General features: G+C 41.5%; 1 protein-coding gene across 1 annotated transcript in view; it reads left to right on the top strand.

The window, feature by feature from the left end:
* The window catches only part of MICU2 (mitochondrial calcium uptake 2), a 147570-nt gene that overhangs the window by 61704 nt on the left and 59522 nt on the right, over window positions 1-26344 (top strand). Inside the window, exons 3-6 of the mRNA XM_058722464.1 lie at window positions 2284-2315; window positions 2431-2506; window positions 17389-17436; window positions 19559-19641. Coding sequence (XP_058578447.1) covers window positions 2284-2315; window positions 2431-2506; window positions 17389-17436; window positions 19559-19641 — 239 coding nt within the window. The remainder of the gene's footprint in view (window positions 1-2283; window positions 2316-2430; window positions 2507-17388; window positions 17437-19558; window positions 19642-26344) is intronic.

A 26344-nucleotide genomic window follows, 5' to 3' on the forward strand; every position in this document is an offset into this window, starting at 1 on the left:
TCTCTAGCCACCTCATGCTTAATCATTCAGTTCTGTGAAATTTCCTGACATGTTGAGAGTGGTCCACGGGTTCCCAATTACTACTTTAATAGCGCTCAAGGCATCTAACACCAGATTTTGAAAACCCTGGGTGAGAAACCCTTCATTGCCCATATTGTGACCTAATTCCTTTTGCACATCAGTAGGCCTTACTTGTCTTATTTGTAAAATGAGGATTATAATTTATTAACCACTGAAAGGCAAGGATCTGAATAAGAAGACATTCTGGAATCTTCTAATTCTTATTCAGTTACTCATTCAGTAAATATTTAAATGCTAATCACTGGGCTACATTAAGGAAAGGACAGAGATGGGATCTGCCTTGATAAGGTTTTAGAATTTAGTTCTTACCTGTGATTCTGGTGTTATATTACCAATATATTATCAATTGGTTCATGACTTTATTGTTGTATTTTTCCATCTAGTACTGAATTTTACTGACTTAGCTGTTGACATCAAGACTTCTAGATGCAGGGAAGCAAATGCTACCTTCTTTCCTCACTTGGTTTCAAGTAGAGCATTTTTTTAACAACAAAGATTTTAAAAGACCAAAAAAAAAAAAAAAAATCTAGCTATGAAGCAAATATAAGACCCTTTAGACATAGTCTTATTACTTAGCAACCACCCATATTGTCACCTTCAAGATTGTCATTTATTACTTCCTAGAATACATTTTCAGTTGGGTACGAGGATTAGTCTTTTTGGGGACTAACCTTAATTGTCTAAAAATAAAACTGCCCATAGTAATGAATAAATGTGAATATGACTTTAAAAACAGTATAAGGTAAGTGAATCATGATCAATTTCTTTTTTTAATAGAATATAGCAGAGGCAGATAAAATACACGTATTACATAGTTTTCTGGGGTTTGTTATCGGCATTGTATTACCACACATTCACACAAACCCTTAGGTTTGTAAATTAAATGATAAGTTTTGTCTATTTGATAATCTAATGGTATATTAGCACCTAATATTAGAATCTAGGGTTCTTTGTCATTGGGTAACACATAATAGTTTAAAATTATCCCAGAATAGTAACATCTACGTTTATAAACATGGTCATAGATGTTTCTAAAAATGAGACCGTCATATTCACAGCTACTGTCTTTATTAATAGTGCAAAGCTAAAATCTTGATGGTTTATTAATGCCAAATGATAGAATTCATCCCCAGTAGATTTATAGTCCAAATTAAGCATCCCACGCTACAGAAAAGGCACGTGTAAAAATATTTATATTTTTAACCCGTCACCTAAACTTTCATAGACCGTTTCATTGTACTGAGGGAACCTCATAGATAAGATAATCTTGAGAGCAGAAGGGGGAGTTTGTGATGCACATGGCTTATGCGGGAAACAAAGTACTGGAGAACATTTTTCAGTATTCCAGATGGATAAGTGACTTGAGGCTGTCATCAGAATAAGTCTCAACAAAAGAAGCAACTGATTGCTTTAGAATTATAGTGGATCAGAGGAAAATGCTGTGAGCAGTGAAAAAGATGGCTAAACACCTGAAAGAATTTTTGGGGTTGGTTTGTTTGTTTGTTTAATTTTAGAGAGAGAGAGCAGAGGAGAGGGGCAGAAGAAGAGAGGGAAAGAGAGAGAATCTTAAGCAGGCTCCACGCTTGGAGCATGGAGCCCCCAACTCGGAGCTCAGTCCCACGTCCCTGGGATTATGACTTGAGCTGAAATCAAGAGCCAGATGCTCAACCAACTGAGCCACATAGGGGCCCCAAGAATTTTAATTCTCTGTTATCCAAATGGAAACTGTTAAAAATAACACTACTTCAGAATGGATAGTCATGTTGGCTAGACTTTTAAATTGACTGAAGAGCTGTAAACTTTAAAGAACTTTTCAGGGTTCAAAAAGGTAGCTTTCTAAAACATAAATGTGTATGTTTTTAATCAGTGAAAGCAAAAAGAATTTTTAAATCATCTTGGCAAGAATTTATGATACAGACAACTAAGAGAAGTATAAAAATGGTGATAAGATTTTACATGTCTGAAGTAGGGTGAGTGAAATTGAAAACTAGGTCTTACAAGAACCCACGTATCTTTGTGTTTAGACTTAGAATTCCTCGGCTCACAACTTTGATATAAGGATATTAGCAAAATTGACAAGTTTTTTTTTTTTTAACAAATATTTAGTTGTTTATTTTGTCTTTTAAATGATTTTCTTTGTTAGTGGAAGTTGAGTTTTACCAAGTAATATGGATACTAAATAGTGTTTCGTTTTTGCTATAGGTAAAACTTCAGTGAAGAAGCTGACCAAAAAGGTAAGTAGTATGTGTGGGAGAAAGTTCTTTCTTTATTTCTTTTCATTTGTTTTTTGGTGACATAGAAAATGTACTTTTATAAGTTAAACTTAAAGATTTTAATGTGTATTCAAAGGATATCGAGGATATACTGGCAGGAACCCAACCAGCTTGTCGTGGATCAACCTTTTTTAGAGACCTTGGCGATAAAGGTAATTTTGATTTGTTGTTAAATTTCTGTTTATGTGTTTGGGGTGCCTGGGTGGCTCAGTTGATTGAGTGCCTGACTTTGGCTCAAGTCATGAGCTCACGGTTCATGAGTTCAAGCCCCACGTCAGGCTCTGTGGTGACAGCTCAGAGCCTGGAGCCTGCTTCGGATTCTGTGTCTTCCTCTCTCTCTCTGCCCCTTCCCCTCTCTCTCTGCCCCTTCCCTACTCATGCTCGCTCTCGCTCTCTCTCTCTCTCGCTCTCTCTCTCTCTCTCTCAAAAACAAATAAACATGAAAAAAGAAAAAGAATTATTAAAAAAATTTTCTATTTATATGTTTTATTTAACCGGGGTATTATTAAGGAATTAAGTTGTGAGGTCTGCATACAGTAGAGAATCTACATAGAAAATGTTTTAATACCATGTTCTTTAATAGATGTTTTTAAATAATAAAATACTCATCAAGTAAGAAATAATTTTCTCAAACTCTCTGAGCGATTACAATTTTAATTAAAGTCTGGGGAGGAGGAATGGGGCCGGGTGTCTAAAGTGAGAAGAGAAGGCCTCAGAGAGATCCAGAGGAATACCACCATTTAAGGCAGTAGAAGAGGAAGCCGTGCCCAAGAAAGAGACTAGGGCAGAGTGATCAAAGAAGCGAAAGAGAATCAAGCTAATGTTAACACAGAAGCTAAGAGGAGAAAGTGTTAGGGGAAGAGAAAATTAAGTTCAGACCACTTGAGAGACCTGGGTGTGATCAAAAAGAATTAGAGGGCAGTAGCTGGGGACGGAGACAGACCAAGGGAATGTTGGTTCATGTGAGACCAAGAGACTTGAGCACGTTTCCTGATGATGAGAGGGAGAGATAGGAAATGAGAGAAAGGAAGTATGAGTGGGACAGACTCCTTGAAAATGGGAGAGAAGGGATTGTCTTCAGAGCACCAATGGGAGGATCAGCATTCCACAGGATGCACAGCTTTTCCATTGCACCAGTAAGAAAGGATGTATACAGGTGGGTGTTTCATGCAGATTTTGCAAAGTCAGTGGCAAGAACCTGAAGCAGGTTGTTTTGGATAGCTTTGATTGTTTTTATAAAGCAGGACGTGTGCAGAAAGAAGGTTCAAGGTAGCTTCTGTGATTAGGAAAGAGACCCAACCAGAGAGTCCTAGGAAACCTCAAGGGATCGAAAAGGGACCTCAAGGGGCCGACGGAAGATAGCGTCGGTCATGAAAGAATAGTCACCAGTCAGTGCGGTGATGGGACGATTCTCCTGCCGGCTACAGGTAGGAGTCGAAATGTTGGACAGCTGTATTAGAGTTAGGATTTTGCTGAGTGAATGGGTAGGAGAAGGGTCACAGGCTAGGGAATTCAAGCTGTTGAGGAGAAAGAGGTTTTAAGTAATGAGCCATGGAATCTGAGCAAGATAATAGAGAAGAAAGTCGAATTGCAAAAGAAAGGAAAGGGGAAATGAAAAGAAAGTGGAACAGGGAAGTGAGATCTGCCAGTGAGGTTGAAAGCCAGCTCTAGTAGGAGTCCCAGAGCAGAACAGAGCTGGCAGTCAACGAGTAAAGTGCCGAGGTTTACGATTTCAGAGGTGAAACGGTTCTGGGTGATTTCGGGGTTCTAGGTGTAGTCCTGGAATTCGAATCTCAAGAATTAGTTCTCAAGGATGTGAGAGAGTGTGATCGGAGAGATGGACCATGAACCAGCCACTAAAGCCTTGGGTGACTGAGAGATGGGGAGAGGGCACTTTGGTAGATGACCGCTGAAAGGGAAAACAGACAGTGGCCCAGCCGGATGACATTTGCCTCAGAAGAACAGAAATTTTTGTCAAGAGGTTAGAAGAAAAAAGGTCTAGAATTAGCAGTGAGGCGGGAAAAAATGAGTAACCTCCCTTTCAGAAGTCCTTAGTGGAGATCCAGGTTTCAGATAAGGCAAGACCACGCATACAGTGAATGAAGAGGTGAAAGATGTTTACTGCGGAGAGAATTTCAGGGCGCAGTAAGAAAGTTTGGGTAGGAGTAGAGGAGTGGGAGACTGATTGAGTCAGGAGAGATGAAGCATAGACCAGCATGCAGATGTGTAAACACAGAGGACAGGCGCCATTTCGGAGGGGTGTGAAGCTGCCGAGGGCAGTTGGAGGTCAGCCGAGAGGTAGGCAGAACCTCAATCTTAGGTACCTGTAGAGGGTGTGTTAAAGAGTTTAGACCTTATCCTAAGAACCGTGGGCTGCCCTTGAGTTTAAAGTAAGCAAGTGACAGATGAGAGCAATCACTCTGGCAGCTGGCTAGTGAATGGAGTGAGGAGGGAGCAAAAGAAACAATGAGGAGGTTTTGCAATAAGGGTAAGAGGTTGTATGCTGGAGAGGAGGTAATGGAAATGGAGAGAAGAGTGTAGATTTGGCAGATATTTTGGTGATATTTGGTGATAGAGCGATGGGCCTTAATGACTGACTGCATACGAGAGGGAGGAAGAAGAAGGAAACATGTCCGATGCCCAGATTTCTGGTTTAGGCGAATGATTGCGCCATTCGCCAGGATACGTGGATCGTAGGGGAAAGAGCGAAGGGTGTGGGGGGTGGGGGGGGGCAGAGAATGAGTCCAGTTTAGGACATAAGGCGTTCAGATTTTCTTATCATCATCGAAAATGGCACTGGAAGCCACTGTGGCAGGTGTGACCACGTAGGAAGCACTGAGGGGAGAAGAGGCCCCGAGATAGATCAGGTCAGTTTAATGAACGGGCAGAAGAGGAGGAGCCCTTTAAGCGGCCTGAGAAGGGGTGGTCGGTCGGGGGCTCACCCAGGGGAGCGGCCTCGGCGGTGCCGTGCCCGAAGTGCTTCCAAACAAACGCACACGCTCAGTAACAACTTGAATACCGGAAATATTTACTGAAGGCTTCCTACGTATCACATCGTATGCGTAGCCCTCTACACGTATTACCGTGTTCAGTCCTCAACGTTCCTTTGAGGGAGGTACCTTCGTTTCATACTCCCGTGTTCTAGATGAGTTAATTGAGGTGCAAAGAGGTTACATAACCTGCCCAAAGTCATAGACGGGGAGTAAAAGCACTTCCTAAATAGCGTTTAGCTTTACTCTCCTATGTATTCAAGTCGAATTTCACTTCAGTAAGTGTCGGTGGAATATATTTAAATACACCCGTACAAGTAGGCAGAGGACCTGCGTGGTCCTTTTCACGTAAGGACCAGTCTGTGACAGGTAGAAAAAGGGTTCACCTGAAGGTGGCGATGAATGAATAACAGATAACGTTCTCTCCTGTTATCTGAGGAAGGAGTTGGAGAATTAAGCTCCGCGTGTAATTTCCAAGTCAGTCGTTCATGACCCTTTTATTGAGTGCAGAAGACTTGTGACCATTTAGCTCGAGAGATTTACGACATTCCCAAATCAACATTTGTTTTCACTTTGTTTTTGTATGTCAGCGTTAGTTTTAAAGTAAGTGTAGCATAAGTGTATCACGTAACGCTCCATAAGAAGGAAAACAAAATGTGACAAAGAGGGGAGCACATTGGCACCCTAACTGCAAGAAGGCAGCAGCAATCAAACTGCTGATTATTAGCGAGCATCTATCCTGCTCGCACGTCAGTGGGTCGGCATCTGGTGAACCGCGTAGACTTTCCGTACATTTGACGAGTGCTCCTCGTACGAAACGTGACACCACCCCACCCCAGCCCTCACCTGATTCCTTCCAGTCGGCACCACAACATCCCTATGTACTTTTGTCAAGTGGGAATTTCCTGGGAGGTAGTCTCTGGGTAGTGAATAAGGGTATATTCTGGACTCGCAGGCTTATATTCACATTTTTCCTGGTTTTAGGACCTCGGGTAGTTACTTAATCTCTTTCATTCTCATTTTCATCACCTTTAAAACAAGATAGTAATGCCCGCCTTCATGGGTTTGTTGAAAGGAGGTAATCAAGTAAGATGTTTGTGACATTTATAGTATCTGCTACATGGCCGTAAAAACTGACGAAGATCATGGGCTGTGTTTATAACTGATGATACTGGCAGTGTTGTGATTGCTGTATGTTTTCCTAAGATTTTAATGTTAACCAGACCTTGGCCTCTTATTAGTGAATTCATAAATTAAAACAAGTAATACCTTTAAAGTCATTGTTAATAAAGATTTTAGGAAATTGTCGTTAATCTGGCACTTTAGAGTGGTTTTAGGTATAATATTTAAATCCCAAATACTGATATTTAGATCAAAGCTGCAGCTTTGAGGTATCCTTTCATGACAGATACTTTCTGAATGCATTTTGAGACTTGAAGAAAAATATCATATTTACCAGGTGTGAAAACTTGAGTGATGTCTATAGATATAAACTCATTTACTTTAAATTTTTTTTAATGTTTATTTGTTTTTGAGAAACAGAGACAGAGCATGAGCGGGGGAAGGACAGACAGGGAGAGGGAGACACAGAATCTGAAACGGGCTCCAGGCTCTGAGCTGTCGGCACAGAGCCCGACACGGGGCTTGAATCCACAAACTGTGAGATCATGACCTGAGCTGAAGTCGGATGCTCAACCGACTGAGCCACCCAGGTGCCCCCAAACTAGTTACTTTCTATCTGGTTGTATTTTCCCCTGAAGAAAGGAAGCCAGGGCAGGGGGAAGGCAAATTCCAGAAAAATTCTGACCTTGTGGCAGAATATTAGTCTAAGTAGGAGGTTAATTCAGCATTCGTATAAAGCATTAATACAAATATGTAATTTTAGGAATTAAAAGTTATTCTTAAGGGGAATTCATAAAATAAAAACTGAGGACAGAAAATTTAAGTTACTTTAAGAGAGGGGTGCCTGCGTGGCTCATTCGGTTAAGTGTCCAGTTCTCGATTTTGTCTCAGGTCATTATCGCAAGGTTTGTGAGTTCGATCCCAGCGTTGGGATTCTCTCTCTCTCCCTGTTTCTCTGCCCTGTGCACATGCATGCTCTCTCTCCTCTCTCTCTCAGAATAAATAAATACACTTCAAAAAATGTATCTTAAGAGAAAAGTGTTTGAGAGGTAAAAGATTAATCTGTAGTACTCACACGAGAGACTCATTTTCAAGGGCCTCAGAAGCACACTTCACTCCTGCAGAGAAGTAACCTCCACAGGCCTCATTCCCTGCCATTAACCTGCCCCACTTTGGGGAGTGCCTTAAATGCCGCCTGCTGTTCTGGCCAGACTTCCCTCGCCCGTCGGCTTCCTGCCCATTGGCCATCCTCCTCTGTTAAAGTCATCTCTGGAACCACCGGAGGTCTTGTTCTTTCTCATGTTTTCATTTTGTTTCACTGTGCCGTCTCTCATATCTGTAATTAAACCACAGCTTCTCTAAAAGGAAGACTCCGTGTGGTCGTTTGCCTAGCATGTTGCCTAAATGTTCTCTGGCACGTAACAGATACTCCTCTAAGATTGCATTCCAGGGGCGCCTGGGTGGCTCAGTCGGTGAAGCATCTGACTTCGGCTCAGGTCATGATCTCTCGGTTCGTGGGTTCGAGCCCCGCGTCAGGCTCAGAGCCTGGAGTCCGCTTCGGATTCTGTGTCTCCTTCTCTCTCTGCCCCTCCCCTGCTCATGCTCTGTCTCTCTCTGTCTCAAAAATAAATAAACATTAAAAGAAATAAATATTGCATTCCATGCTAATTATATTTCATGGTAATTAATGTTAACATTGACATTGCTGATGACAAATTATTCTGACCTATTTGAATGAGTCTCTGGAATATTTTTGTTACAAACCTGAGTTAGCCTTTCTGTGAATTGAAAGTGTGAAGACTACATGTTTTTACAACTATTTTCCAGTTAAAACTGTTTGGCACTTTATATGGATCTTTTTCCCAGTTATAATTGGTATCACTTATCAGCAAAATTAAATCCACTTAGCAGTAACACTGTCATAAATTTTAGAAAGAATACATTGACTTTATCAACACCCGAATAAAAGCATGAAATTATCACCAAGTAATTTTATTTTCTTTTTCATTTAGACACTTTTTTGACTTAAAATATTTCTAAAATATCCTAGGTGAAATGTTTTGCCCCCTGGTAACCAACATTTTATCGGTCTAATGACTCACAGCTATTTTATAGAATAGTTTTCCTTTTCCTGACCTAGATCTTCTCTAAGTTGAAGTTATTCACTGTATTACCGTATTTTATGTGGTGTGTGGTCATTTCAGAGTTCATTACCTATGAAATGAAGTCGCTTAAAGTAAAGAAACCTGATCTTGGCAGCCTTGTGCACAAAACAGGTTTTTAAGTTGCACTACCCGACTGTAGATTATAAGAACATATGCCTCATATCATATTCTGTGTTCACAATCATGAAGGTAATTATTAAAACTAGTAGAATTCACAATGAAGTATATCCTGTCCCGTGCACGGAAGAATTTTGTGAATTTTAAACCTTCTGTTCCTTTGCATAAAGTAAAGGGGCCGTGCCTCCAAAGCTACTGCCTCTGTCTCCGGCAGCCAACAGGACAGCCGCGTCCTCTCCCCGTCACCGTCACCGTGTGACAGGAGCACCGTTCCCTGTGACGGGAAGGGCCGCCTGCCTCCCGTATTGGTGCCGGGCCTCTTCTGTTGCCTTCCCGAGACTTCTCACCCTGCTGTTACTCCCTCCCCTGCCCCATTCTCTGTCCCGCACTCTGTCGTGCTTTCTTACATAGCGACCTCTGGACATCTCCCATCTTTGAGGAAAAGCCTCCCTCCGCTGACCCTAGATCTGCCTCCTGCTCTCTCCATACTTCTCGGCCCTTTTCGTAGCCAAGCCCTTTGGGCTGCGTAGTGCTCACTTCCTCACGTGCCAGGCCAGGCATCCTCCTGCCCACTTGGGCCAGCACCCGCCCTCCGGCGACACCACTCTCGTCGGGACCATCAGTGACCTCCCTGTTACCAGACCCGGGGAAGCTATTCTGCATTCTCAACGCCCAGGACCCCGGCAGTACCGATGCTGTTACCTGCTCTCACCCCAGGGCTTCTAGGACCCCGTACTTTGTCGTGTTGTCTTCTTACCATCCTAGGGGTTTCCTCCTAGGAAACCTTCCGTGAAATTCAGCCATGAGCCACCTAAACTGGGGAAATCAAACAGGCCCTTCTGACGGGGGGAGTCTGAATGAAGGGGCTGACCTCTCAGTCCTGAGCAAGCAGTGAGAAAGCCCATCTCACGGGAGGGGATGGAGTTTGAAGGCGAAATGTAAGGATCTAGGAAGGAAGTAGGAGGCTGTTGGGCAGATGAAGGGCAATGTCTTTGAGACCTGAAGTGTGACGCGGGGGTTGAGATTTCAAAGAGCAGTAGGCAGACACCCCTTTTCTTGGTAGAGAGAAGGTCGCAAGTGGTGGCAGTGCTTCCGTAACACGGATTATAATGCAGGCCCGGAAGCAGCGGTGAGGTTTGAAGGGAAGACAGTTATTATGGTTTCCAAAACTGTGTTTACTTACGGTCTTAATTCTTCAGGCAGGGGAAAAAAAATCTGTAGGTTTTCTTTATTCTCTTCTTCTTTTGGGGGGAGGGTTTTTTTTTTTTTTAAGTTTTATTCTCTTCTTGAAATTGAGAGCACTGTTCTCCTCATTCAGCCTCTGCTCGCAGCACAAGATGCATGAAGCATTTTCGCATATTGGCAGATGAGGAATTGGAAAAGCATCCTCATGAGAAGTATTCTGTCAGGATTCTCTTAGAGTGTGGCCATTTCCAGAAACCGTGGTTCTGGTGTCCAGGAGAAGGACTGTGAATCTGTGTATCTTTACAGATATATAGAGGACACTGAGGGAGATGATCGGGAACTTCTTTATTCTTTTTACTTTCAGGCACCTATATGTCTGTATGTCTCTCTCCCCCCCAATATATACTCTCTCTCTCCCCAAATACATATATATATATATATATATATATATATATATATATATATATATATATAAAACTGTCAAGGGAGATAAATTCATCAGCCTACTCACACATTTTCCTGTTGGGTAGTTCTCTCTCCCTGTTCCTTACATAGCTGGAGAACTATTTATATTCCCAGAAAGAATAGGGGCATCGTACATTTCCAAGATTTCTAAAAGCATGAAAGCCAGTATTTCTAGATGGCTGGGGAGAAGGCCCTTCGTGATGGACTGTTAGAAAAACAAAACAGAAGTCCGTAGCAGAAAGGTTGATATTTTTTCCTTTAGGTAAAGTGCACGAAGATAATAGTGTGAGAAATAGGGGAAAGGAGACAGACAGAGAGAGAGAGAGAGAGAGAGAGAGCTTAGGAGGAACCAGAGGAATAAGTGACTACAAGGATAGACAATATCGATGGCATTCATTTCAAAGTCAGCAAGAAGGAATAAATAATGTGCACTGCGCAGCCGCAGGAAAGGAATGAAACCTAACTTCCTGCCATTGACCCCGGAGCGTATGAAAGCACAGCCTTCGTTAATGAAGGACCAGTAGGGAAATCGGGACTCAGAGTATGACTGAATGATGGCAAGAAGGGTAAGCAGCCAACAGGGAGATGCGCAGCAGGGTTGCATGCGAAAGGGCAGAGTGAGAGCCGCGAGCTCCCCGTTCCTCCAAATGCTGGCCTCCCTTAGCGTGGGCTTTCCTGTGCCGGCCAGCGTTCCACTCTGACCGCGATGTCAGGCCCGACCCTTCGCGTTCTCCGTCCCTCCAGCAGCACGTCTGCTGCACGACTCTGGAGCTGGCAAGAGGGCGCCCGGCCCTGGGGACGGAAGGGGTCCGGAGCCTCACCACTCCTGTGTGCCCTTGGAGCTTGCACGTTTCTTTAGTGTCTACTGCCTCTGTAAGATGAAGGCAACGGTCTCTGCTTCCACAGTTACGGTGGGAACAACGTAAGTAAGGCTTCTCCACCGTGCCTTGAGGTCAAGGCCGGAAAGATCTCTTTATTATTAGGCAAATCCAAGTGCCACGAGTTCTCTTGGATTCTTTGAAACTCCGTGATCCCAGTTCTCTTGGTACCTCTCTTTCTGTCATCGGTTTCTCTGCCTCCTCCTGGCCACGCAACACCGGTGCTCCCTAGGATCTGTCCGCTTACGGTTCTCCTGCTCCCGTTGGTTTGGCATCCATGTGTGCCGCTGGGACTCTCAGATCCCAGATCCCCGGCCGTGTCCCCGTCTCCGGCCCAGGCCGCTCTCCTGAGCTCCAGACTTCGGTATCTCAGCCTGCTGCCCGATGCCTGCTCGCGCGACTCTCAGTTCCCTGGAGCTTCCCGTATTCCAGACCCAACTCATCATCTTGCCCTAAACCCGCACCTTTATTTCTAGTGTCGTTTGGTAGGACTGCTTTTCACCCACCGCGTCGAAACCCAGCAAATCTCTTGGAACCCTTTCTCTCGTTGCCGCTCCCACCCTGCAGATGGAGTCAAACACCGTCTTCCTGATGTCGCCTGCTGGGTATTTATCTACTTCCTCCTCCCTTCTGCGGCTGGAGAAGAAGTTACAGGAAACAGACCAAGAAAAAAATCTTGGAGAGGGTCTTAACAGCAGTTTTTTGTTTTTCTCTGAAATACACGAATTGAAATGTGCATTTTCAACTTAAAGAAAAAACACTGATACGGGGTGCCTAGGTGGCTCCGTCGGTTGAGCGTCCGACTTCGGCTCAGGTCACAATCTCACGGTTAGCGGGTTCGAGCCCCGCGTCCGGCTCTGGGCCGACAGCTCAGAGCCTGGAGCCTCCCTTGGATTCTGTGTCTTGCTCTCTCTCTCTGCCCTCCCCCGTCACGCTTTGTCTCACTGTTTCTCAAAAATAAATAAATGTAAAAAAAATTCAAAAAACACTAATACGAATATTATAATAGAGGAGAGATTCAACAGGTACACTTTTTTCACATATGCTTTGTTGATTTTTTTTATTTCTTTATTGATATTAATGAAGTCACTTGAAAAGAATGTAAAATTTAGCTACGTTGAGAACAATTTTAAATATTCCATTTTACCACATAAAATACGTATCAAAAATTACACCATATGATAACTAGCAAAAAATAGTATACCTTTGAAATAAGAAAATAACTTATCCACCGTTCATTACTATAAAGAAAAATACGAGTTATCGTGCTTTTTTTTGCAAGTTCCAAAAAGGTTTTATTACACCCAGAGAGGAGAGGTTCAGTCCTTGGCTGCCGCTTCCCTCATGTCTTCCTCTCGGCACAGACGTGTGTCCCCACCCTGTTCTTGGTGAACTTGAGGGCGCACTTGTCCTCGGAGACCTTGAGCAGCCCCATGGCACACCGCTCGATGGACAAAGCCGCACACCTCTCACATCACGTCCTGCGCGAGCCTGGTGTGCTTGCTGAGGCGCCCGTGGCCACGACTGTGCCTCAACTTGCCCCCGTCCTTAGTCACCTTGTGGCCCTCGTTGAGGACCAAGGCCAAAGGGCAGTGCACAGCCACGGCTGCTACTCCTCAGGGATTCCCGCAGCGTTGCGGCTCGTATGCCCTCTTATAAACTGAGCAGAATTCTGGGGGCGACTGGGTGGCTCAGTTGGATAAGCGTCCGACTTCGGCTTGGGTCATGATCTCGCAGCTTGTGGGTTCAAGCCCCGCGTCAGGCTCTGTGCTGACAGCTCGGAGCCTGGAGCCTGCTTCGGATTCTGGGTCTCCCTCTGTCTCTCTCTCTCAAGGGTAAATAAACATTTAAATAAATAAGTAAGTATTAAGTTTTTTTTATTTTAAACTGAGCAGAATTCTCAATATAATACAGTCCTTAAAGATGTACTGAATATAAATTAAATACATTGTAAGATATATAAGCATGTTCTTATGATAGATGTATTAATCTCGCTTTGGGAAACAGTTCTCAAAATTGCATTCAGTAGCAAGTCATTTTTTAGAATGGTTCCAAATTTAAAATATTTTTAGAGAAGCATAGTCATTAACAGAATTTAATCCTCTCTTCTTGTGGCCCTTCCTTAAGGATTCATTAACAAATTTTTAAATATAATTATTTAAAATACTTTCCTATTTGACATGTACTTTTAAAACATTGCCATTTACTTTACAATTAAGTGTAAGAGATATGTATTGTTTTTCCTGTATTCCAAAGTGTCAGTTTCCTTTAAAAGTGTTTTCAGAGGGCAGATATTGAGAATGCTATTGCAGAATTATATTTTTTTTAAATTTTAATTGTAGAACTATATTGTTTATCATGTACTTGAGAGTGTAGGTGCTGTTTTATTCTGTCTCAACTCTGTTTATTCAAGCTTTTTATTCAAGTCAGCATGTCAAAGAAAGACACTGGAATTTTCTTTCTCACAAAGTCCCCATTTAGAGGACGTGTACCTGTGTGGAAAGAAGAGAAGAGTGAGGCCTCCTCTTGGCACTAAGCCCACGTCAGTCTAGCATTTTGGCCATTTTTTCACATTACCATAGTCCTTTGAAAATTGGAGGGGAAAAAAAAGCCACTCTCCACTTTACTGAGGCTGCCAAGGGATGAAATACTTTGATCCTTCAACTGACACCAGAGCACTTCTCTCGGGTACGAGATATGACAAAACACATTTCTTTCTCTCTCCATATAAACACTGAACGTTTTTAAGGAAGAATATCTTAAAACTCACTGTGGGCTTTTTTATTAAAAAGAAGTACACTGGCTCCAAAATAAAAACAACCAAAAAGTTGGTAATGCACAAAAATATAAGTCATTAAAAATATTATTTTAATATTATCATTTAAATTTAAAATATATGCCTGAAGTTGCTTGTAGCTAAACCATTGAATTACCTGGATAGAAAGTCCTTACCTGCCTTGCTCTGAACTTGGGCCCCAAGTGTGTGCACCATCTGATTGGGAGCCGTCAGGATCACTGCCCTCAGCCTCTGCGGGAGTCCATTCCTGTGTCTAGGCTACCATGGGCCTTAGCTCCCGTTGCTTCTTCCACATGGATGTTATTTCGGACCATCAGTAACTTTTTAATTTTCATATTTGGTTTTCATATTCAGCCTTATCTGTCATCCCACCCCACTTAATTAAATTTTCTTCCATCATTTGAAGACCATTTTTAGAATTACTTCCTCTGTGACATCTCTGATCACCTCTGACATCTCTGCAAATGATTTCACATACTTCCAAAGTCGGTAACTTTTACTATTACGGTCTCTTAGTAGTATATAGCATTTTTATAAACATTTTTATTCCGGCCTTCTTGATGGAAGTATACAGTACCATCTATTACGAATTCTTGCCAAAAATCCAACTTGAATCTCAGCACACTTCTAGATCCAAAGACTAGTGTGTAGAAAATACAGAAGTTAGAGGAACATTTTAAATGACACCAAGAAGATGCAGTCAGCAAAATTCTAGATGATAAGAAACTTTATAGGACTGACGGCCAGGCATCTTTAACAACTAAGTTGAAAGAGAGCGGGGGAAAGACACGGGAGAATCTATAGATTTTTTAAAAGAGATTGACAGCACAGGGAACAAAAGAAAAATGTTAAACTTTTGTGAATCAAAGTACACAGAGAAGAGAGTGAAAAGACAACCCACAGAATGGGAGAAAATATTTGCAAATCATATATAGGGGTTAAAATCCAGTATATATAAAGAACTCCTGTAACTCAACGACAACAAAAAAACCAAACAACCCAATTGAAAGGGAAAGACTGGAATAGACATTTCTTTGAAGAAGATACATGATTGACTTCATGATTTCATTCCCACATGAAAAGATGCTCCACATCACCAACCATTAGGGAAATGCACATCAAAACCATAATGAGACAGCACATAATAAATACCATTATTATCAAGAAAAAAAATTAACAAGTGTTGGCAAGGATGTGGAGAAATGATAACCTCTCTGCACTGTTGGTGGGAATGGAAAATGGTGCCACCACTTTTGAAAAAAGCATGGGTGTTCCTCAAATTAAACATAGAGAATGACCATATGATCCAACAATTCCCCTCTGGGTACGTACCCAAAAGAATTAAAAGCAGAGATTCAAACAGATATTTGTACACCAATGTTTGTAGCAGCATTAATCACAATAGCCAAAGAGTGGAAACAACGCAGATGTCCATCAACGGATGGATACACAAAATGTGGCCTATGCATATAGTGGAGTATTATTCAACCTTAAACAGGAATGGAATTCTGACACGTGCTACCATGTGGATGAACCTTGAAGACATGATGCTAAGTGAAGTGAGCCAGGCACAAAAGGACAAATATTGTATGATTCCATTTATATGAGGTCCCTAGAGTAGGCAAATTCATAGAGACAGCAAATAGGATAGAGATTATAGGGGCTGGAGGCAGAACGAATGGAGTTAGTGTTTCATGGGTATGGGGTTTCAGTTTGTGGTGCTAAAAAAAGTTTTGGTAATCATTGCAAAACAGTGTGAATTTACTTAATGCCACTACCCTGTACATTTAAAAATGGCTAAAATGGCAAATTCTGTTATGGGTATTTTGCCACAACAACAACAACAAAAAAAGTGGCCTGAGTCCTGTTGACCAAGTACAATGCAAGGACCTTTCTTGAATCCTGATTTGAGAACACTTGAAAAATTGTTTTTCTGATACAGGGACGTTTGTAAAAGTGGTATGAATCTGATGATATTGAGGGATTATTGGTAATTATTTGGAGGGAGGGAGCCGTGTTTTTAGAGATACAGCTTGGATTTTCTACTATGAAATAATATATGAGATTTGTTTCAAAATAATCCAGTGGGAAGTGGGAGAAAGGAATGGAAAGAGGTATAGGTAAACCAAGATCTGTCATGAGTTGATAATTACTGAAGCTGATATATGTATAATACACTTATTCATTATACTCTCTCTACTTTTGTGCGTGATTGAAGTTTTCCATGATAAAGGTTTTTTTAATTGTGTATTTCGCTATTATATCAAATTTATGATCCGGAAGGAAAATTTTTTTGGCTTATCAGGAGGCCATGATTTACAAGATACATTTTCTGTATTTATTGCTATTCTTTTCACTGTAGGCACATAAAACCAGACACTATCTATTTGAGCAAGAAAGGACAGACGTGGAGCTAGTGGCCAGACACAGAGCCAGCTTCAAGTTCAACTTAATCCAGGGCTCAGACATCACCAGTATCCATCTTTCATACCTGCCAATTAGGATTGGCTGCATTCTCAGGCCCTAAACACCGGCTGTCTGGCAGTTCCAGGCCCTCTTTCCATTGCCTCACATTCCTAAGTGAAACATTCTCACATCATCAAAGCCCAGGAGGGCTGGCGGAGGGAAAACAATGAAGTGAAGGTTCAGCATTCTCATCAGAAATGCCACTCTGAATGACCCAGCCTAGGTCAAGGCCCGTCGCAAGTCCCTGCAGCCAGACATGTGCAGCCTCCTCCTTAGCTTGGCTCAGCTTCTTGCCCATGTCTGCGCCGATTCTGGGAGAGGACAGTGATTGGCTGAGCCAGTCAGCATCCACCTTGAGGGGTGAGAATGGGTAGTCCTACGCCTGGCCTGCGTGTTGAGAATGGAGAAGGAATGGTTTCCCGAAGGAAAATCAAGTTTCTGCTGCAAAGACTTAATTTTCCTATTTTAAATAATATAGTTTGGCCTTTGGTATATCAAGATCTCTGTTACTGTACTGAATTTTCAAATTTGCTTCACTTGAGATGTTGTGAATGGTGAAATTTGAGTGCGAGTCGCATAAAGTGCCGTGCAAATCAAACCTGTAGTGGATGCCTATTGTTTGCTAGCCAACATCCATCCCTCCTCTTACTGGTAATAGTAACCTGATGAAAAAACACAGTCTCTTTTTTTAAGTATTAGTACTGTACTTAACTCTATTGTAGAAGTTTTCCACTGTATCAAAGAGGGGTAAATTAAAGTAAAAATGAAGTTTCCATATAGTACCTATATGTGATTACTTGTAAACCATGTAAAGCTTATTTCCTGATGTTTTTGTTTTCTCCCTTTCAGGACTGATATCCTATACCGAGTATCTTTTCTTGCTTACCATCCTCACTAGTAAGTATCCCACAGTTGGTCTCTGTGATCATGTGCATTTCTCTGTTCTTGCCAAACAGTGTTTTGGAACTTTGGCATTTATGTCTTTTATCGTGAAAAATATCACTGCTATCTTAGTTTCTGTGTCAACGAAATGATACTGTTGGATTAGATTATCCCTTCTACCTCCCTTGTACTATGGCTCCCCATAACTTCGTCTCCTTAAAAGACTTGTTGAACAGAAGAATGAGACTTAGCCTTCGCATATGTAAAACCCCTCGTTAGATACTCTTCAAACTTCCCGATCAGCACTCTTCAGACTGGTCATGAAAATCAAGGAATGAGCAAGAAACTTTCACAACTTGGAGCAGAGTAAGGAGACATAACAACTAAATGCAACATGATTTCTTTCCATTTTTTTTTAATGTTTATTTATTTTTGAGAGAGAAAGAGAGAGAGAGAACAGGGGAGGGGCAGAGAGAGAGAGAGAGAGAGAGAGAGAGGAAGAAACAATCTGAAGCAGGCTCCAAGCTCCTAGCTGTCAGCACAGAGCTGGACTCATGAGCTCAAACTCAGGAGCCGTGAGATCATGACCTGAGCCGAAGTCAGACGCTTAACCGACTGAGCCACCCAAGTGCCCCCAATGTGACTTCTTATATTGATCCTAAAATAGAAAAATAGCATTGATGGAAAAACATGAAATCCAAATGAAGTCTGTAGTTCGGTTGAAAATACTACTACCAGTGTTAATTTCTTAGTTTTGACAACGATACTGTGGTTATAGAAGATGTTAAAAATAGAGGGAGCTGGGTGAAGAGTATGAGAACTCACTATGCTATCTTTACAACATTTCTTAGGGCTAAAATTATTTAAAAATAAAGTTTGGTTTTTTTCGTATTTATTTATTTTTGAGAGAGAGAGAGCAAGCAGGGGAGGGGCAGAGAGAGAGGCAGACACAGAATCCGAAGCCGGTTCCAGGCCCTGAGCTGTCAGCACAGAGCCCGAGGGGGGGCTCGAACCCACCAACAGTGAGATCATCACTTGAGCTGAAGTCAGAGACTTAGCCAGCTGAGCCACCCAGGCGCCCCTCCAAATAAAAAGCTTTTTAAAAACCCTGCTCTGAGAGGGGCGCCGGTTGGTTAAGCGTCTGACTCTTGATATGGGCTCCGGTCGGCGTCTGGCAGTCATGAGATCGAGCCTAGTGTCGGGCTCCACACGGAGCATGGAGCCTGCTTGGGATTCTTTCTGTCACTCTGTCTCTGCCCCTCCCCTGCTCACTCGCTCTCACTCTCTCGCTCTCAAAACAAATAAGTAAACCTAAAAAACAAAAACCCTACTCCGAGGAAAGGAAATCAAGAGTAATCATCTGTACGAAAATAGCCAAGCTATCATGAGAATAGAGGAAACCCCTGGTAGGGTTAAAGAAATAAATTAAGTTCTCAAATGGATTTTGCCTTGAGAAGCAGAGCATTTAGCGGCAGAACAACACGCCTTCGGAAATGGATCAGCCTCTGAAAATTGTTGTAAGAAGAGATCGTTTTTTCTCTGTTGAGGCACTTGCAGAATAGTTTCTGGAAGCTTTTTTTTTTTCGAATTCGAAGACCTACGGATCAGCAAATATAATTTGCATTTCACCAACATTTAAATAACTATTCACGGGGCGCCTGGGTGGCGCAGTGGGTTAAGCGTCCAACTTCAGCCAGGTCACGATCTTGCGGTCCGTGAGTTTGAGCCCCGTGTCGGGCTCTGGGCTGATGGCTCAGAGCCTGGAGCCTGTTTCCGATTCTGTGTCTCCCTCTCTCTCTGCCCCTCCCCCGTTCATGCTCTGTCTCTCTCTGTCCCAAAAATAAATAAAAAACGTTGAAAAAAAAAATTTTTTTTTAAAAAAAAGGGGGCGCCTGGGTGGCGCAGTCGGTTAAGCGTCCGACTTCAGCCAGGTCACGATCTCGCGCTCCGTGAGTTCGAGCCCCGCGTCGGGCTCTGGGCTGATGGCTCGGAGCCTGGGGCCTGTTTCCGATTCTGTGTCTCCCTCTCTCTCTGCCCCTCCCCCGTTCATGCTCTGTCTCTCTCTGTCCCAAAAATAAAAAAAAAATAAAATAAAAAAAAATAAATAACTAACTGTTCACTTCTCGCTTACTTACAGAACCCCATACTGGGTTCCATGTCGCTTTTAAAATGCTGGATGCAGACGGTAATGAGACGGTCGAGAAACAGGAATTGTTTCAGGCAAGTGGACTCTGCTTGTGTTTGGCTCCTCGTAAGACACTGGGCGTCTGTGTGAGTTTACGTTTCCACAAAAATAGAACTTGTATCCACTGCGTACATACGCCATGCCAAGAAATCATGTGTACATTGGGAAGTGTTAAATGTTCCGTAGTGCAGCCTTGAGGGAACCTGTTGAGGAGCAGACTATAAGATGCCTGTGGGAGAAACGGACTTAAGCATCTACGCTTTTTAGGGTTTCGTTTTCCGATAATGATAACGATAATGTATATAATGTATATAACGATAATAGAAATGATAGAAAAAGGAAAAAGCTACAATAGGTATAAATGGGTGCAGGTTTTCCAGGAATTTGCTGAGGCTAATATTTGAAAAGCTGGAAATATGTTTAAGTGAAAATATGTTTCCAAGACAACTCTAGGACATGTGACCAGTAAATTTTACTTCATTCCAAGAATGTTGATGGTACTATTAAAAAATACCGGGGCGCCTGGGTGGCGCAGTCGGTTAAGCGTCCGACTTCAGCCAGGTCACGATCTCACGGTCCGTGAGTTCGAGCCCCGCGTCAGGCTCTGGGCTGATGGCTCGGAGCCTGGAGCCTGTTTCCGATTCTGTGTCTCCCTCTCTCTCTGCCCCTCCCCCGTTCATGCTCTGTCTCTCTCTGTCCCAAAAATAAATTAAAAAATGTTGAAAAAAAAAAAAAATTAAAAAAAAAAAATAAAAAAAATAAAAAAATAAAAAATACCTCACTGTGCATAAACTGTTGAGTATGTGACAGAGTTAAATGTTGTTATTTTTTTAAACTTTTTTACCGTTTATTTATTATTGAGAGAAGGAGAGAGACAGAGCATGAACATGGGAGGGGCAGAGAGAGGGGGAGACACAGAGTGAGAAGCGGGCTCCAGGCTCTGAGCCGTCAGCACGGAGCCCGACGCGGGGCTCGAACCCACGAACCGTGAGATCGTGACCTGAGCCGAAGTCGGAAGCTTTACCTACTGAGCCACCCAGGCGCCCCGAGTTAAATGTTTTTAATCTATTAGAGTGTTTTGTGGAGAAAAAAACACAACATAGTAAATAGATAACACAGTGCTTTGTACACACTGACTTCTTGGAACTATGATTGGTAATGCATACATACATAAATGACTATGACTTTTTTTTAAAAAAGCCTTTAAGACCTGAAGCAAATGAACTCTTTTACATGTAGGAATGTAAAATAAACACACATTTTAGAAAACAAAATTGGCAGTTTCTTAACGATACTTGGCAATTCTACTCCCATGTATTTAGTCAAAGGAAGAAAACATGTTCACCCGAAGACCTGTATATGAATGTTCGTAACAGCTTTATTCATAATAGCCCCAAACTGGAAACAGAACCTAAGTGTTCATCAAGTGACTAGATAAACAAATTGTATTCATACAATAAAATACTACTCAGCGATATGAAGGAAAAGTTACTGATAAATACAACAACATGGATGAATCAAGGTGAAACAGACAGTATACGGAGCGGGTGATTCCTTGGATACGAAACTAGAAAAGGAGCGTGTCTACACTAACAGAAAGCGGATCATTGGCAGCCTGGGGCTGAGAGGGAGTGAGCAGTTGACTGCAGTTTCCATGAGGGAGCCTCCTGAAGTGCTAGAAATACTTTAGATCTTGGTGAGGATTGCAGTGACATGGGCATATAAACGTGTCAAAACCCATCGAGCTGTCTGTGTTTTGTTATCATACAAAGTGTACGTCAGTAACCCCCTTGACAAGGTTCCATACCACAGGCTTTGCAAATGTAGTTACTGAGATATTTGGTTCTATGTGTAAGAAACTGTGTCAAAGACTAGAAGCAAAGGACATGGCAAAAGTTCTAATCAGAGAATAAATATAAAACAAAAAATAGGCTCATGAGTATTTGACATATGTGGAAATCTGGAAGAGGATATAGAGTGCATGAATGTTAGCATATGGGGGAGACTAAGTTAAGTCACATGAACATCTGTGTGAGTAAACAGATGAAATTGTCAGTGTTTGAAAGTGGAGCACAGTCCATCTTACCCAGTGTGGCCGCCATCGGTAATTGTTCCACTGCCTTAAAAAGTCTGTCCAAGTGGGGAATCATTTTTAAAGATAAAGATACTGACATAACAGACTTTTTAATTAACTTAAGTAAATACACATCCTTTTTTTTTTTTTTTTTTTTAACATTTTTATTTCTTTCTTTTGTAACCATTTCGGAACCAAGGCCTTTTCTTTAGAGTGGAGCCACCGATTGGATTCTTGCTACACAGTCTCATCATTTATCATCTGCAGTTTCCACTTTGTTTTCTTTAAAGGGCAGAAAAAATGTAAAGACAGGTATGAAGCACTCAATGTAGAATCCTTCAAGATTTGGCGATTTTCCCCACTCTTTACAGACATACCCTAGCTAATCAGAAGCAGCTTTTTTTTAGTAGTGTCCCTTTATAACACAACTCTGAAGTATTCCTCTCACTTTTTTATTGCAGCAACTCTTTTCAGACTCCTTTTTCATTGAGACAGGCATTTGCATTGTTGCAAGTGACCTCACGCACACCCCTTTGTGTATGTAGTCAAGGCCAGTGAACGCAATGAAGCAGCTAGCCGCCAGGACACGAATCGATGCAGGCTCTCCCCTCGCGGCTTCCTTGACATGGCGTTTTCTGAGGGGCCTGGCAGCTCCCGGTGACAGTGGCCCACTCATTTCAGGGTGTTGCCAAACATAAGGCACTAAATGTTACGCTTTTATATTTGGAGTTTATATCACTTTCAAAAACAAAACGAAAACTCACATAAACTGTCTTCTGGGCTTGGTGCATCCATTTCAGGCTCTTCTGGTTTCTTTCACCAAATTCAGTTGTCCTTGAAGCTACATTCTCACCTAAGGCAAAAAAAGGAGACCAATGTCCTAGTGTCCCCAAGTAGTTAACTTCTACCTTCAGCTTTCTGGTGTTTCCAGAAAACCACATTACTTCACAGTAATATTGAATTAAATAATTACAGTAACAAGTGCAATGAGCATAATTGGTTTGGAAACACACAGAAATTAGAGCGGATATTGAGCTCAACTGCTGAGAGCAGGAATATGCAAGCAAGCTTGAGACTGGCCAGGAGCTCACTGGGAATATCTGTCCCGGAGTTCTGCAGGGGCAGTAGGGAGCCTTGATTAACCTGCATTGGTTAAGTTTTTGGTTTTTTGTTTGTTTGGGGTTTTTTTTGCTACATTTTATTTGAGGAAACAGAACCCAGTATACAACTATAGGAATGAAATTCTGGAATATCTAGAAAGGAATGGACTCAGCATAACTACCCTCAATACCCTCAATATTTCAGACCAGTATGTTGGTATATAGTTCTTGAAGGTGTGCTAAAACACACAGAAAATACACCCTCACACTAAAACAGATACCTTTGGATTGTTGTGTGGTTAGGTGTACCTTACAAAACACACAGAAAAGTTTCAAAACAGGAACAACTGAAATAATGGGAGGTAAGAGGCTTCTTTATGAGGACCTGTCTTAAAAATAGGTGTGTGTCACGGAAAGACAAAATGTATGATCTTCTATGTAGAATCCAACAAAAAATCAAACTCCTAGAAAGAGATGAGATTTGTGGTTACCAGAGGCGAGGTTGGGAGTTGAAGGAAGGTGGTCAAAAGGTACAAACTTGGAGCTAGAAGATGAGTAAGTGCTGGGGGTGTAACGTGCATCACGACAAGCATAGTGTTTACATAGGAAAGTGGTTGAGAGAGTGAATCCTAGGAGCTACCGTAACAAGGAGAAAAGATTTTTCTTTTGCCTTTTTTTTTTTTTTTGCATGTGTATGAGATGATGGATGTTACCTTACTGCAGTAATCATTTCAGAACTTCTCTAAGTCAAATCATTGTACACAGTGAGGTATGTCGATTATATCTCAGTACAACTGGAAAAAGATAAGACTCATGGAGGTCTCCTTCTCTCTCTGCCCCTCCCCTGCTCGTGCTCGGTCTCTCTCTCTCTCTCTCTCTCTCTCTCTCTCTCGAAAATAAATAATAAAAAAAACTTTTTTTAATTAAAAAAGGTATCGCTAGTTTCCTGTCACTGGTATTAGTGAGATCTTTATGCCAGTTCTAGTCATCTAGTTTTTCTTCCAATCTCCCGTGTACTGGGAAGACAGGCAACAAAGCTTGTTAAAATTAGGTAGAAAATATAGACTCTATTACTTGTACTCTCCAGTAAAGTAGCCAGTAGCCATATGTAGCTTTTGGGCCCTTGAAATTTGGCTTGTGGCCAAAAAAAACTTAAGTTTTTAAATTTTAATTAATGTAAAATTTACATTTAAAACCTGATATTCCCTTTAGGTATTCAGAAATGTTTACATATGTTTGAAGCTACCTGGGTATAGGGAACCCCTTTTACATTGTAAATCTTATGAAATCTGAACGCAGATCAAGTATTTCCAATGAAATGTAAATCTGAATTGATTGTTCTGTAAATGTAAAATACACAGTGGATTTTGAAGAAAAGAGAAAGGAATGAAAACATCTGAATTTTTACATTAAATACATGATGAAGTATGATGGGATATTAATTCATTTTCATGTGTCTTTTCTTGTTGCTTTTATTTTTTTGAATGTGGCTGCTCAAAAATTTTAAATTACTTATTAACTCCTTTATGTTTCGATTGGACAGCACTGCTTTAGAATATACAAGACTATAAATTCTGAGAAAGTCTTGTATATATTTTATCATATGCCCTTAAAACAATTGTTTCCAATGCTGAAAAGGATTTTTCTTACGCGTGGGTTTGCATCTTACATAAGAAAGCTGGAGGATTCCAGAGGATTGAAATTGCCTAAGTATACTTCCAGATAAGTGAAGTTTCACTTACTGTTCAGAAAAACAGGTAGTAATCTTCCAGAATTCAACTTCTTAAAGTGGCAGAAGTTAAAAGTAACAGAAAGTTATGGAGAAAACTATACTATGTAACTGCTTAAAGAATATTGGGAATGTTTCACATATTCAAAACATGTGGTTTGAAAAAGATAGAAATTGTTTCATTCTAACATCATTGTAAGCAAGTGTTAGCAAATTTGCTTGTTACCCACGAATCAGTATGGATAAAGTTTATCATTATAGAGCAACTGGATTATGAAGGCAGCATGGAACTCTACAGAGAAGTTGAGGGTAGTTTAAATGGACAAAATGGGGGAAAAATAAGTAAAATAAAATAAAATAAAATAAAATTAATAAAATTAATTAAAAAATAAAATATGGATTTCTAGGTATCATGGCTCCTACTCAGTACCTCAGATGAAAAATTACTCACAAAGCAAGCAGGAAAGGAAATACTAGATAGTCACCATAAATTTATCTTTAAATTCAATTTCATTCAGCATAGGAAAACAGAAATAACCATATTGCTCTATTTAGCACCAACAGTCATTAAATGACCGTCATTACCGGTCCCTTGGGGAAAGAAACTTTATAAAATACAGACCGCTGTAAAAGCATTGCTGCTGTCCCTGTGAGGCCGACATGTAAAGAGACACCTCAGAGGCAGAGTCCCCAATGTGAACTGTACTTCACCACCGGGAGAAACCAGTGGACAGCTGTCAGAGATAATTGTGCTTCAGTTTTCAAAAATTATCTCTGTCCACAGTGTGAAAGCTGAACTAGAAGAGAAGAGATTGGAGATAGGTGGCTTGTTACACTATTACAGTAGTGCAGTTTACAACTGCGAATGCAAAGTGGGAAATACGGTCAAGACGTGCTGTGGAATAGGCTCTGAGGAACCTGGTTTCCAGCTGGATTGAAGAGACGAGGGGAGAGGAGACATAAGTGGTCACTCCTTTTTCCAGCCAGCCTAACTAGGAATTATGGTGGCACTAACTGATCTAAGAGGACAGAAGACTAGCTCTTATTGAGGATTGGTTATGTTCAACATATATGTTGCATTGTTGCATCTTTGCAGCAACCTACAAGGTAAGTAGTAGTATCCCCATTTTAAATATAAAATCGATATACAGTCAATATAGCAGCCATGATTTGATTCCAAGTCAGTCCATCCAGTTCTACAGCCCTGCTCTTTCCTTAATGTTAGCCGGCCTCATTTGAAGGAGAATGCAGAGGAGGACCGGGTTGAAAAAGATCTTAACTCTGAGCTTGGAAATGTTGACCTTTATAAACTATTGGGACATCTCTGTAGAGGTAGATACGAGTAGCAAGCAACTGTCTGGAGATAAGAATGTAGCCGGGATTAGGAAGCATCCTGATACAGGTGATCATTAAGTCATGAGAGTATGTGACCTAAAGGAGAGAATGTAGAGTGAAGAAGGATAAGATCAGAGTTTTGGAAAACAGCTGCATTTAAGAGGTTAGGCTGAAACTGAGAAGCCGAGAAGGAAATTGAGAAGGAGCAGAGTACAAGAGAAGTAAGAAAAAGCCCAGAAAGTGCAGGATAATGGAATCTAGGGAAGAAAAGAGCAACAATGAAGTGATGTTTACCATCAGACTTTTTAAAAGTGGTCGAGTTGGATAGCGACAGAGTAGAGGACTCCTTAAATTTTGTAGGTCTTTGGGAGCCATGACAGAAGCAGTTTGAAAATAGTGGTGGGGACCAATGCCATACAGCAGAAGACTAAAGAGGAATGGATAGGAAATGCAAAATCGATTGGAGGAGTTAAGATGGCACAGTAGTGGGGGGACCCTGG

This window comes from Neofelis nebulosa, chromosome 1 (assembly GCF_028018385.1).
Source record: "Neofelis nebulosa isolate mNeoNeb1 chromosome 1, mNeoNeb1.pri, whole genome shotgun sequence".
NCBI lineage: Eukaryota > Metazoa > Chordata > Mammalia > Carnivora > Felidae > Neofelis > Neofelis nebulosa.